General features: G+C 30.3%; 1 protein-coding gene across 1 annotated transcript; it reads left to right on the plus strand.

Annotated features, from left to right (window-relative positions):
* Window positions 1-7,810: 7,810 nt before the first annotated feature.
* Window positions 7,811-14,442, plus strand: LOC113365611 (protein shifted-like; the record flags this gene model as incomplete). The annotated part of the gene is given in 8 exon segments (XM_026607129.1): window positions 7,811-7,971; window positions 8,096-8,338; window positions 10,035-10,178; window positions 12,044-12,180; window positions 12,182-12,245; window positions 13,752-13,847; window positions 14,226-14,411; window positions 14,414-14,442. Coding segments are annotated over 8 exon segments (1,060 nt in total), but the record flags the coding sequence as incomplete, so codon positions are not given.
* Between the last annotated feature and the right edge of the window lie 686 nt (window positions 14,443-15,128).

Genomic DNA, 15,128 nt, shown 5'->3' on the forward strand with positions numbered 1-15,128 from the left:
CTCAGACTTTTTTTCTATTTGTGCATTTCAATAGCAATTCAAAATACGTGATTTCAAAATCTACTGCTTGATATCAAGCTGGCCGAAGTTGAGATCTAGCTAGATATAGTAATTGCTAGTCCACGTTCTTACTGCTAGACCTCGGCTGGTTCTTAGTTTAGAATTTAAAAATCGTAGTTAAATCTTTTTTTCTTTCAAGTTAACAGTCAATTTTTTTTATATTTACTCTGCTGTACACAAACTATAATTTGTTAAAAAATATTTAAACCAAATATAAATAGCATTCAAAATACGGCTTAATTAGAAATTAGAAAACATCTCTGAAAACCATATTTAATATATATTATTAAATTTTAATTGAAATACCTCTAAAATAGTGATATCTAGAATTTTTTCGAAATATTTTACTATATCAGAGAGGTTTGGATTAAGAAAATATATTTTTTATATAATATTTTTAACAAAAAATTTCAATATTTGTAATGCTTTTTGTAAAGTATTTTTGTATAGTAATAAATTATTCAGATTGTAATTTGCTACAATAGGATGTAAATCTATGAATATGTTTATAAGTACTTTAAGCATTTAAACTATGTTCCAAATATAAAATATAACATTACTTTTTATTCAATATAATAAAAAATCCTTTATTATAACTTTCTGAGAAAAACATTTTCAGTACAAAACTTCAAATTATTACCAAAATTTTGTTCAATGAAATATTATATTTCACGGTAGTCAGTCTGCAAGGTTTGAATTAAGAAAATGTCATTTCAGAATTTGTGTTAAAATTTGTCCTCTATAGATTAGTAATAACAAGTCATAAAATTTATATAAACTAGTATGCTTGAACTTTTTTAAATTAAATGTTACTTAAGAATTACTTCAGTCAATCATTGACTTAGTCGATGATTAATTCATAGTTATTTTTTTATTAATCCAATACTGATAATTTTACATGAAGATTGAATTTTAGATCTGATCATTGTGAAGTTAAATATAATAGTAGGATTTTAAATATGTTTAATATCCTTGAAATACAGCTTTTGCAGAAAGTTGCGGTAATTAACATAGAAATATTGGAAAACGTTGTTCATGACTTTCAACTATGGTTAGATCCAAGTGAATTTCAGAAATAAAATTATAATATCTATCTAAAAATCTATTAATCATATATGATTTTAACCAATATCAACACATCCGATTTAAAAAATTAACGATAAAATTTTCTCCAACCATCTGTTTAAAATTGCCAGATACCTCATTATCATGTCTTCGGAGCGTTTCGTTTTTACCACCGCGGGCCGTGTGAACATCCGATCGACTTACGCTTTGCAAAATATATCTTTATATTTATCTTTATATATTACACGTTGTCCATATTTATTCGGATGCTTGCAGATTCAGATCGGTTACCAAAAGGACCATCTTCACATAAACTACTCATTGTTACATTGTATGGCGAGTCGACAGTCTGCTAATCAGACGCGAATTTTGATATAAGAGAGCTTTTGATAACTAAATTGGTAATAAGGGACACATTATTTGATATATTTTTGTTTATAACTTTTTATCAATAATCAGTTAGAATATATAATAAATAAACTCTCTCAGACTATGAGCTGGTTTGGATAGGCTTCTCCAATTTGATAATAAAAACGAAAAATGATTGCAACTTCAATTAAAAGGGACAATTGAACTTTTTTACCAACTTGGATGAATTACATCTAAATTTCTGCATTATTGGTTCATATATTAGTAGAATCATTGGTGACATACGATTTTAAAATGTTCAATCATCAGTTTTAAGTATACTTAGCTTGCTAATTTTGTGCTATAGTACATAATCTTAGAAATGAGAGTGTTATAATAATATAGTGTTATAGTAATATTTTTTTAAAGTTCTCATCTATTTAATTTGTTTAATGGATACATAAAATATGGATATCATGGATATTAATTATTGGATATATTGATTGATATTGGAAATGTTATTAAGATCACTTCAATTTAACGAGACAGTTTATTAACTCCCCTTTATGTTGCGCTCCTTTCTTCAAATGATTTGGTAGTAAAAATTGTCAAAATACTATGTATTTGCTGTGCAGTTAAGCGTCGTAGATATAAAAGCCTAACCTAGAAAACACACACATCTGATGTGCAATCATAACCCATACGTGAAGTTAGGTAATATGTGCCAAACGCCTGTTTTACTACTGACAGTTTTTACTACCAATTTATATGAAGAAAGGAGCGCAACATAGCGTTGCCATGATAACGGTATGTGAAGTCTATTTTATTGGAGAATTAGGGATAGACTGACTGTGTCTCGCTAAATTAAAAAGATTTGTATTAATTTTCTAATATTTATTTATGTATCCATTAAAGAAATAAAATTAATGAGGTCTATTTTATTGCAGAATTGGCACCTTGAATCATATTTATCAAATTTGTATTCAAATGATATATGGTTACTCTTGTTAAAATGTTTTATCGGGATAAACTTTGAATTATATATTTCAATTTATTTTATAAGTAACGTTTATTTTGCATTTGTATAAATCTTAATCTGTTAGTGATTTTATTTCATCTAGAAGACCATAACGTGTTCAATAACTATTCTCTTCAGAATTGGCTTTTAAATTGGATTTAACATAAATTTAAGTTTTGTATTACCCTTAATTTTGAACAATTTTAATTTCCAATTTTGTCTAATATTTTTAGCAATTATTCAATAATGCACATCCTAATTTTTCCTTTTATCAATGAACACGTTTTTTCTTCTTTCTCATGGTAAATAGATAGGCACATAGTATCGTCAGACACATTATAAATATATTACCAATTCAAATAGTATGATTTTAACACCATCTCTGTTTATAATAGTAATTAATTATATTGCATCATTTCCTCTTATCTGACCAATATGTAAGTGTATATTTATATTAATTTGCATGAGTCGCAAATTTATAGCTTTTCTGGCGTCGTTTTATAGCTGTGTCTATCACAAACAATTTGATCTGATTAAATATTAGATGAAATTAAGTCGGAATAGACAACCGGATTTCAACTATTATAATTAATCATTGTCCGCAATTAAGTAATGTATTAAAAGACATAAGAAAATGTATTTCTTAAGTTAAATGTTTCATATTCATGTCTACAAGTTAGACATCTTGATGGGCATTAATTACAAAACTATAATTATTTTACATTATACTCGTAATTAAATATTTTTATACTTATATTACTATCTTATTTTGCAACACAATATTATTCTTACTCTGGTCAAATTAAGGGATGATACTACACCAGACATGAGGCACTTGTCAACTCTCCTAAAATTATGGTCTTACTTTTGTATGAATTAAGGGATGGAAATTGAATAAGAGGACGTTGTTAAATTGGACAGTAGCCGTAACATATTTAGTACAATAGAAGACAGGTTACCAAATAATGTACCCATGTCATTGATTTGTTATGGCTTGTTAATTCTTATTGTTACCATCTTATTTTGGGACTTTCTGTAAAGATTATTTTGCCTGTACTTCAGATATGTACTTTGCTTTAGGAGGAAATGTTTTGTATGCGAATATTTTATATACTTAGATGTGCATTAGAGTGTTGTCTTGTATTTAATAGTTTTAAATGATATTTGTTGGTTTGCATGATCAAATTACACACATTATTTGATTTGAAAAGGTACCCATTCCAAGTTTTACAAAAATGTATTTCAATTTATATTTTCAAATACATCGAAAAGCAAAAAAAAGAAAAACTTTTTTTAATTTCACAAGTAAAATCAATCAATTTAAACTACTCAGAACTGCTTGTCCTATGAGCTCTGTTTGTTAAAGACTAATGTTCCACGAGAGGCAAACCCATCGGTTAACCATTCCCCTATGTATTGCAATCATATTAGAAATACATCTAATAGTGTTAGTGTATATCTGTTGGCTTAATAATCCGAAAAGTCTATTTTCACTTGATATCATATTTGAGATCTGTGATCTTTATAATACCGCTTGATACCGAGCTGGCCGAGCCCATTGCTAGTTTATCATCTCACATTCATGGCTGGTTTCGAATTAAAAAAAATGAATACAGATTCTCCAAATTTTTTAAGGTCAAATATTTTTTATTATAATGAATGATCAGATGGTTAGTATTAAAATTGTGTCTAGTAAACATATGTTCACAGAACATAGTTTTAAATTGCTTATAGTTATTCGAATTATAATTATGAATATATTCTATTAATACTTCATTTTTTGTTGCCTGTTCCGTAACTGATATGACCACTGAGTTGTAATAAAAAATATATCAACCTCTAATAAGCTATATGAACCATTGACTTGTTTTGTAAAAACATCTTAGAAGAAAAAATACCATCACAATAACCATAATGGGCCGATTGTGCCTCGCAACAGACCAATGTTATGGCAAGGCCATGTTAAGCTCCAATTTCCATACATCATCCTACTATATCATACTGAATACTGTCAAAATGCCATGCATTTGCATTGTCATGTTTTTTACACATAAACTACGACGTCACTTGTATGTTAGATGTATTAGATGTATTAGATGTAGATGTATTAGATATACAAATTTACAATTAAATAACAGAACAACCAAATATAGAAATACAAATAAAGGAGTGCTAAACTAATTTAATTTTGAGTCTTGATGTTATGAAGCTAGGTCAGAAAGACCCTGTTATCTAAGATCGTTTTTTTGACATTTGTGCGGTTTCTAGGTTAGGTTTTCTATCTGACAACCTGACAATGCGAAAAATGCTTGACTGCATAGCCACCACATGGTTTTGTTCAATATTTAGAACGAATTTGTATGAAAGGTTCTTCATAACATAGCCTTTCCATAACATTGGTCTGTTGTGCGGCTGAATCGGTCCATAAGTTTATGTTACTGTTTGAAAACGAAACAAGGTGTAAGTGCCAGTTTGTCTTAAGGAAAGTTGAATGAACTTCCCGATACTCTTAAATAATCGACTTAATTTTTTCGTGTTTATAAGTTGAAGTTTAGTATTATAATATTGATATCTATGAGTGATGTATAGTTCAACTTGAACTATCCGTATGTGCGACATTTAAATTAGAGAGTAATTAAATTTTTATTACCATAATTACTTATATTAATTATGATTGACACATTGATTTAATATGTAATACAAACGGAATGTACTGCAAAATTCTTTGATTTGAAGTCAATTATTCAGATGCAAAATTCATGATTTGTTGCTCCAAATTCGCCGAATGCGCCTCTGTTTGCTAACAGCCCAGGTATACATTTCCTACCCTTTACACCTGTGCATTACGCCCGGCAATTCTCTCGTGAAGATCAAGGTGCGAGAGCGAGGGCGCGATGCGGACTCACCTGCCTCAGACAGAGACGCTTTTTGACACTTTAATAGATATTGTGAGAAATGGAGATAAGCACGCTACACGAGCCAGCCTCATAAAAAATCGAAAATATTGGAAAAAAAGCATACACATCACCCGAACAGGAGAATTTTAATTGTTCAAAATTATAATAAGAAAGCATGGGTTCGAAAATTGTTCATTCTCGTTCCATCTTCCTTTTTTTCTGGTTAGCTTGTCGATGACATTTGTTGACATATCATTTATCTCAGCGTATTTAGTGAAGATTTCTTGTAATTTTTTTTTCAACAGCAGTTCCGCCCCTACAGCCGATTATTTATATAAATGACTATTTGGAGTTGAAGAGAAACGTTAGGAAAAAATAGGTCGAAACATTTGTTTTAAATAATAAAAATAATCTCTTTGAATTATAAAATTTCTTTATAATTATTACTACTAAGAAGGATAAATAATTTATTGTTTTCATTTATCCTAGAGTACCTAGAGTAATAAAGATTATTTATGGCGAATTATTAGGTCTGTCGAGATTACGGATAAATAAGTCGAAACATTGGTTTAAAATAATAAGGTAAATCTATTTTTAAGTAAATTATAACATTTTAATGCAATTAGCTTACTACTAAGGCGAGAACAATTTCCTTCTGCTGTCTTTACTAAGGATTATATCTGGAGTAATAAAGATTATTTTTGGCGAATTATTAGGTAATTGAAATAATGATATAAATCTTATTTTATGTAATGTAAAATTTCTTCACAATTAATTAACTACTAAGATAAATAAATACTTTCGTCTGCTGTCCTTATTAAGGATTATTTCTGGAGTAATAAGAATTATTTCTGGCGAATTACTATGGAGATAATTGAGGAAAATAAATACTATAAAATTCCTTTATATTTAATTTACTACAAACATTTTTTTTACTGTCCTTGTTAAAGATGTATTTTAAAATAAAAAAGATCATTCCTGGGAATTACGTTGGTAATTATGAGATAAAATAGGTCGAAATATTTGTTGTAATAAATAATCAGAAAATCCATGTTCAAAACCCGCTTTGGTCAAGCAGTAGTGACATCGGTGTTTACTTGGAAATATAGATTGCAATATGTTTCCTGGTAAAAATAGCCATTATTACGCATTGCTGCATCAATTAAAAAATCATCAGTATTACAGAAATTGTAATAATAAATTGATCAAATAGAGCTAGGACAACCGTGGGGTTACCTTTTGAAAAAGCGACATAGTTAAATGTTCTCATCTCTACAGTTTATAGGACTAGTAAGTTCTGATTACTTTTGGTTCAAAAAATCAAATTTTTTTATTTATTTCTGGTATTTATTTACTTTTTTCCAAATTTTTGAACTTTAATGAGAATTATTATTAATGTTCTATAAGCTGATGTTCTGGATCATTATAAGTTGGCAATCTAGTGATTGACCATCTTCTTTGTGCTGAGATTATTATTAGATATTTCTAATAGTGATATATATGTTACAGTAATGTTCCTAAAAGAAATTTTCAATTAAAACTTATTTGGACCTTGTTGTTAAGTATGGTCACTTTTGCTTGATATCAAGCAGGAAACGTGAATAAAACCTGGTTCCTATAATTGCATGGTCACAGTATCTCTTACTATATGTTATAAATGAAATCTGCTCCAATAATAATAAAAATAATAATAAATAAATATATTCATTAAATATAGATATGTACATAATATTTCCTATTTTGTTCGGATTTTTACCCGTAGGTAAAATTATCCATCATATATGGTACAACAATAGTTAATATTTGAAATATAAAAGTTGTGACATAATTGAGTGACAAAAAAAGAGGAAAGGAAAATTTTCCTCCCAAAAAAATCACATAGCAATATTTATAATAAAAGATAAAAGATAAATCTGCTCCAACTTTGACAATTATCATATTGTATATGTATTGTACTACAAGTATTACAGATTTTACTGGACCAACAATAAAAAAATTGGTTCAAAAAAAACAAAAAAAATGTGACATTTTTGTAGAGTAGATTGTTGAAAACTCCTTTGCTTCAGTTTTTTTGGAACTGATTATGCTCAATTTGTTAAAGACCATCTTGTTTCATGAGTTGGTTAAGACAATGAAGAAATACGAAAAGGATGTCTGTACTTACAATTTTTAGTGTTATCATTTTAATGTAATTCATTTATTAGTAGGAAATATATTTCTATATCTCGATTCAAACAAAAGTGTCAATTATGATCTGATTAGCTACTATTTATTCAAATTATGCATTTATTCTTTCTTGCATATATTTATTGTTTTGTTCATATTTAATAGAATTCAAAAGAAAGTTTAGGATGAAGAATTCATAAAATTGTGATTTATTATCCTGATCTTGTTAATCTAAAAGTCAATTTCTATCATTTAGGTTATTGTTCGGGCTCGCAGTACTGGCCTCTGTAGCATCGTGCGCGTTGGCCGCCAGAGGGCAGGGCTCATCGGCTCAATCTCGCCAGGACAGTTCCGGTAATAACGGGTATGAAGACCTCGCCCTCTGGATAGACAAAGAACAAGTCAAAATGTTTAGCGGTCAGTATACATTAATAGAATTTTTATTTTGTGATCTTGATTCTGGTCCTACAGTCAACAGAATATAATATAATTGATCAATGTTGCTTAAAATTGATAAAAAAAATTTTTTCTTCCTTTCCAGGTATGTCAATAAAAATCGATGTGATAGCCAACGGCAACGTGCAGCCTTACATTTTGGAACCAATGTTTGAGCAACATCTACCCGAAATACCCTCAGAAGTGAGCTACGTAAATTTTACTTGGGTTTCTGGCATGAAGAAGTATTATTACCATTTCGATAGACTCCACTCGTCGGACGAGAGTATATTGGAACCGCCCGTTATATCTATAAAAACCAAAGGACGAGTGCCGCGCAAAGCCAAAGGTAATCATTTTGTGCTAATATTGACATTCAACAAGGCATTTCATATATTTGTTTAACGGTTAAGCAACGCTTCACGCTCTGATGTGATCTGAAGACAAATGGAAATGAAACCAATGGGAAAAGACTCACTTCTACTTAACTTTTAATATTTTGATTTATTTGTGAAATATGATTCTTTTTTCATATACTGCAATATTTGAATTTCTTCAATTTATGATAAGGTAAATAATTCACTTTCTTATTTGCTTCTTGTTTATAGGGCAAGTTTATCAAATAACTAATTTTTGGAATTACCCTTAAGAAGGTTGAAGCCTTTAAAAGTGCTTGTTTCAATTCGACCTACACGATACAACTAATATGAAGCTCAATTTATTCATTAGTCAATACCATGTATTATACATCTGTATTGCACATGTTTATATATAGCCACTTAACTATATTTAGTTCTGTAATTCATGGTAAAAGAAATAGTTTGAATTAATCAAATAAATTTTGTAATTTAAGAAAAAATGGTATAGTTTAAACAGTTAAAAAATAGGTTATTGAATTCAATCTATTCAATACTAATATGTTAATCAATTTATTCAAAATTCTAAAGAATATATACAGTTTTATATACAATATATTACATTTATTATAATACTTAATTGACGAGGTAAATCTAAACTTCTATTTGCTTTTCGTTTGAATTATTAAAATAAGCAATCTCACCAGTTAGCTGTGTTTGACGGATATCTTCGTCAAGGTGAAGTAACAGAATTTTGTGTACTCGTCATGTGTTCAAATCTTTGACCATTGGTTATTTGATTTGCAATTTTTGGAAAAAAAAGTCAAAAGTTGTTTTCAAATTTCAAGAAATTTATAATATTTATAAGCTATACCGTTTTTAAATAAATAGTTTTAATTTTATTGTTATGATTATGTTATCGGAATAACATAACCATAATAATAAAATTACAACTTAACAACTTAATTTTGTATTTTACGTATTTTCGTACCATATTACCATAATAATAATAATAAATGGTAGTCTGCCCGATGAACCAGACAGGTCCATGGTGTAAGAGCCATCACAACGAATGATTTCCTTGCCCTTCATCCCATTACCACTATTTCCTATCCCCATTTTTTATTTCATGTATTTTCCTTTCCAAACTTCTGTTTCCATGCTTCTTGATCATGTGCTACGGCTCTCAGTTCCCTGTATTTTCTCTTCTCGCGTAAGTCGTCAATCGTCTGCATTCTTCTCCTTCCCATTCCTTTTGTTCCTTCTATTTTACCCTCGACGACGTCGTGTATGAGGCACTCTTTTTGCAAAAGAGGTCCGATCCATTTTCCTTTCCTTCTCAGAATTGTGCTCAGTAGAGTCCTTTCTTCGCCCACTCTTCTCAAGACTTCTTCATTTGTTACTTTGTCTGTCCACTTTATCTTTTCCATTCGCCTCCAGCACCACATTTCAAAACTCTCGAGGTAGTTATTATCGGCCTTTCTCAGAGTCCATGTCTCCGATCCGTACAGAGCTATGCTCCAGACGTAGCACTTTGTTAGTCTCTTTCGTAAGTTAAGATTCAGTTTGCTCGTCAGTAGCGTTCACTTCTTTGTGAATGCCGCCTTGGCGCTTGCGATCCTTTTCCTGATCTCTTTCGTAATGTAATAATGTATATAATGTAATGTGATAATCTTTTAATGTTTTCAGAGTTTAGCGTGCTCTTACCTTGCTCAGGCAACAGGAGCGGCATCGCGAAGTTCAGCATCGGCCTCCTGATCCAGACTCGTCGCGGCCGACCCGTGCCGGGCACGCCGCTGCGGCTCCAACTGCGCAAAGAGTGCTCGCAGAGAGGTGCGTATCCCACTGGCTCGCGTGCACTCGCCCGTGCGCCAGGTATCGTATGTCGTTCCTGATCATATTCATACAATATATGATTATTCATATATTGCTAGCATTAGATTAAAAAAAAAAACAAAAAATACAACTGGTGGAAATATTATATGGATAAATTCAATTAACGAGATTGATAGTTGAAATCTATATAAGTAGTTGTAATGTATAAGTTTGATATTTTTCCAATTTTTTGAAAATTTTGAAAATATTCTCATTCTAAAAATTCCAGAGAGTTTATATTTTTAAATTTGTTATTATGTTGTTGGGCAATATATGAGTAATACGTGTATAACTCACTCATTATCAGACTTATCCTCAAATTAATCTCTAAAAGCTAATGCTAACCATAGACCTTATACCAAATTATACATAATATACTTAAGTATTTATTATAAGGTCTATGATTAGAACATTATATATTTTTATCTAACATTTAGTTATTATATTTATATAGGGGGAAGTTCCCGAGTGGCGGGCACCTAAGGTTATCTATATATATAAAAAAGCAACCTTTGCCAAAAAATAATTAATACTATCAATCAAACTTCGGTAACAAAAAATATGATTTTAAAAAGTGGAACCTAGTACCGGACATTTCAAATTAACCTGCATTGAACACATATGTAGCCATAGATAAAAGAAGAATATGTAGCCATCTCCACACTCTGAAATGTCTGCACATGTGTGTTTGACGAAGATATTGCAAAAAAATCACTATTCATCCACCATTCTGTCTGGGCCACACGGATGCTTTCAGCTCGAGCATTCATATAAGCTTTTAATTTTTTGATTAGGAAATACGAATAATGGGGCTATGTAGTGACCGTTAGCATTCATACAGAACAAAATATTCATATAAGCTTTCATTCTTTGATTAGGAAATACGAAGAATGGGGTTATGTAGTGACTGTTAGCATTCATACAGAACTAAATTAAATAATTAGAATAAATGTATTTTGAAATGAAAAGATTTATACTCGCTTAAATAATACGTGTTAAATAGAGTGTTCGGCGCTAGGTGCCGTCCAGCGTTACGAGACTTTCCCCTATAGTAAAGAAGAACATATGAAATAATGTTACTATTTGGTATATTTTTAGTCCTTTATTAACTTCCCGTAGGGTAAGTTATAGTAATCGCCCAATAATGGAAAATGAAAATTTTTAATATATTTACGTTTCAGAGGTTTCTGAACATTTTGGCATACCTTAGAAAAATGAATGTGTAGTATGAATGTATGTATGGATACAATTTTCGTCGGTGTTTCTGGGAGCATCGCTCGACCGATTTGACTAATTCAAAAAGCATTCGATTCCTATTGATAAGGAGATGCTGATTAGTTTTTGGCAGAAGTCGATCCTGTCGTCTCGGAGATACGGTACAAAGACTGCAGAAAATGGCAACCAAGTGTTTGAGGAGAGAAGTGAGCATGCGATTTGAATTATTTGGAAAACCTTTCATGTGTATTGATGTAATGAAGAATTGATTAAGTTTTTGCAAAGGCAGATCTAGCAGTTTCGGAAATCCAGAAAAAAAAGTTAAGAAAAACGCCATTTGGCAGTCTAAATCAGAATATTTGTTATTTGAATCAACCTATATGAATGAGTATCAAAACTTTAAGGAAATTTCAACCTAAAAATTTTCAAAAAATATCAGTATGTATTTTCAAAAGAGGCAATTTTTTGACGATTACTATAATTTACCCTACAGAAAGTTAATAACTCTCTCTTTATATAGGCATATATAAGCATCACATCAATGAAAATAATAATCAACCATACAGTTCTAATTTTATTAAATAGTAAAATATTTCATTTATCACTAGGACCAGATCCTGAATGCAACAGAAAATGCGCTAATCAAGGTTGGTGCAATAGTGAGAAAATATGTCAGTGCCCAGAAGGTTATATGGGGCAACACTGCCAGATAGCTCTTTGTTACCCTCAGTGCATGAATGGTGGAAAACTGCTCCGCTCCTGGTTTGTGCAGCTGCCCACCGGGATATCAAGGAAGACATTGTGAAGGCGGTGAGCAGGTTCTTCATTTATTTTCTTTACAATTTTTATGGGAGTTTTAGTTAATAGTTACATAGTACCATTATTTGTTAAATTAACATATTGCCAGAATAATTAATAAGAAAAGGTACACTCTTACTCTTTGCTTACCAGTAGAATTTACAAATCGTTTGCTCCAAAAGTTGGCAAAGCAATATGGAATGATCATATAATTGATTTTTCCAATTATTTTTGTAGTATATTCCAAATGAGATCATTTCTGATGAGGATTCTACTTTATTATTCACTTTAACTTAATTAATTACTATTTATAGCAATCACTATGTTAACACAAAACATAACTTTACATGGCAAAACATAGCTCTTGCTTTTGAGTCTGATCACATAATGGCTAATTAGTAAGTTAGCTTATATAAGACAAGTTATTATACTGAACGTTTTTATTAAATTCAATATAAAATATCTGTAATACAAAACTATATTTATTGTTATTTCATTATATCACTTTATACTACTTTAGTTTACTACATTATACTACTTTTGAAATAGCTATCGCTGTTTTACACCCGACTTTGATAACTTCAGTTAAGCCTTTTAAAATATTGCCTGCTCAGCGCCATGATCTATACCAGTATCATGATGTTCTTGTTCTTCATCTCGGAATTTTTGATAGTTTTGAGCAACTCCTGTATTAAGGTCAAAGATCAATTTGCATAAAAAATATATACAGAATAGTAATAATTATATTTCATAAAACAGCTATTGGTTTTCAACCTCATTTGTTTCTGGATCTTCCATCAAAGTACGTAATTGGTCGTTGTAGTGATCAACGATAACAGTTTCTACAGCAAACTGTGCAGGCCATTGCTGCTTTCTCGCCCAACACAACGCCGTGCCTTTAAAATATATAGAGAAACAAATATCCTCAGTATATTTTTTATATTGTTAATTGGTATAAAGATGTTCTTGTAATGCTCACCGCCCCTAACATAAACACCCAGCAACATTCACAATGGAGTCATCACAGTAGGTCGTATCGATGTTTTCTTATCAGATCTTCAAATTCAGCTCTGTGTCCTTTTTCTTGATCCCACAATATGTTGAATTAATGGTCCAACTGGGGTTTTTCCTAATAGATACATTTTTGTTAAAATCTTTTTGTAATAAAAATCTTAAATATGAAAATGTACCTAAAATAGCCATTTGTCCAGCATAAATTCTATCAGCGCCTAATTCTCCAGCATGATCGACTCTTATTATTTTATCTAATATCTCCTTGGGCGTTCCAGAATTTGTTGTTGATTCAAATCTATATCCAAGTAATCGTACGTTCGGGAAATATCTGGGTTTAGCCCACATATTTAAATCTGGAAAAATAAAAAATGTTTATCTATTCAATCATCTATTATTAGAAAGTTTTAGAACTTTTACACTTTTATTAAAATTCTTTAAGTTCAAAATTATTTTGAATTATTGAAAGTTAATCAAGTATAATTGAATTATTTTTAATGTTTATAGGTATTTGCACAGAAAAATGCTTGAATGGTGGAAAATGCATTCAGAAGGACAAATGTGAATGCTCTAAAGGATATCATGGCCTACGCTGTGAATTTTGTAAGTAAATTTGGACATCAAATCGTACTTTATCATTAATTTAAGTTTATAGATTAAATATGCTCGAGTAGAAAGAATGGTATGGTATAAAGTTTCATTGCCAATACAGCTACAGGTCTCCAAGTTAAATGTTGAAATTTAGAATGTGTTGTAGTGAAAAGTGTATGAGGCTCCAATATTACTTATTAGGATTTTCGAGATGATTTTCTAAAATCAGGTGTCTTAAGAAGTATTGCAACTATAACATTCTGATGATCTTCAAGCTTATCCAAATTATATAGTTGCTCAACTTTTGATACACCAGATTCTGGAAGGCTAAATAAGAAAAATTCTGGATCTTTGAATTGAATCACGTATTCTACTAATTTAATATTTTAGCCAAATGTGTAATACCATGCCTAAATGGTGGAAAATGCAGGGATGTAAATAAATGCCGATGTTTGCCGGGTTACAGTGGTGATCACTGTCAAATAAAAAGCTGGAGAGTCCAGTCGCGCAGTGCTTGCCAGCGTTGTGGACATGGAACGTGCCAGCCCGACAACACTTGCAAATGTGATAAAGGATACTTGGGCGATTGTGCAATCATAGTAAGTAATGGAAACGATATTAAATCAAATTTACGAGGTGAAGGCATTTGCCTTAAGGAAGTTAATGAACTTTCCTAGAACTTTCCCTTTTATCTAATTCTGAAGAAACGCTTCGGTCACGTAGAACTAATCAACACGAATCCTTATGTGTTAATCGTGGTTTTAAATTTATGAATCGGATCAAATGTTGGTATCAAATGATCCTGAATGATTTGAAAAGTAGACTAAAACAAACTCCTTAGGGAAGTTTAAAAACTATATGCTTTAGTATATGTCGTATATAATAAATTCGTATTGAAGTTAAATATATTACATCAGAGCTTAGAATACCAAAAATAATTGAAACCAAAAATAGACTGTCGATTTAATAAAATTAGGAATAGCTACCTCTTAATTTTTCGTAATCAGTAATAAAAAATTATAGATACTAAAGTTGTACTTTTCTAATTTTTTTAATTTCTAATCCATATTATATATGTGTTATATATATATATATATATATATATATATATATGTTAGACTGGCATGTAGCCAGCATCTTGGTAAAGAGAACACCGTATAAACCCTAATACCATTTCAATATCAAACAATATCAACATTGATTAAATAAATTTATATATACTATATTCATAAGTTTGAAATGCTCCAAATTATAAAAATATATTACTACCCACCTAAAAATAATTATTTGTTT

The sequence above is a fragment of the Ctenocephalides felis genome, unplaced genomic scaffold (genome assembly GCF_003426905.1).
Source record: "Ctenocephalides felis isolate EL2017-DRISC unplaced genomic scaffold, ASM342690v1 CF-g0.4_SCAFFOLD_00492, whole genome shotgun sequence".
NCBI classification, from domain to species: Eukaryota; Metazoa; Arthropoda; class Insecta; order Siphonaptera; family Pulicidae; genus Ctenocephalides; species Ctenocephalides felis.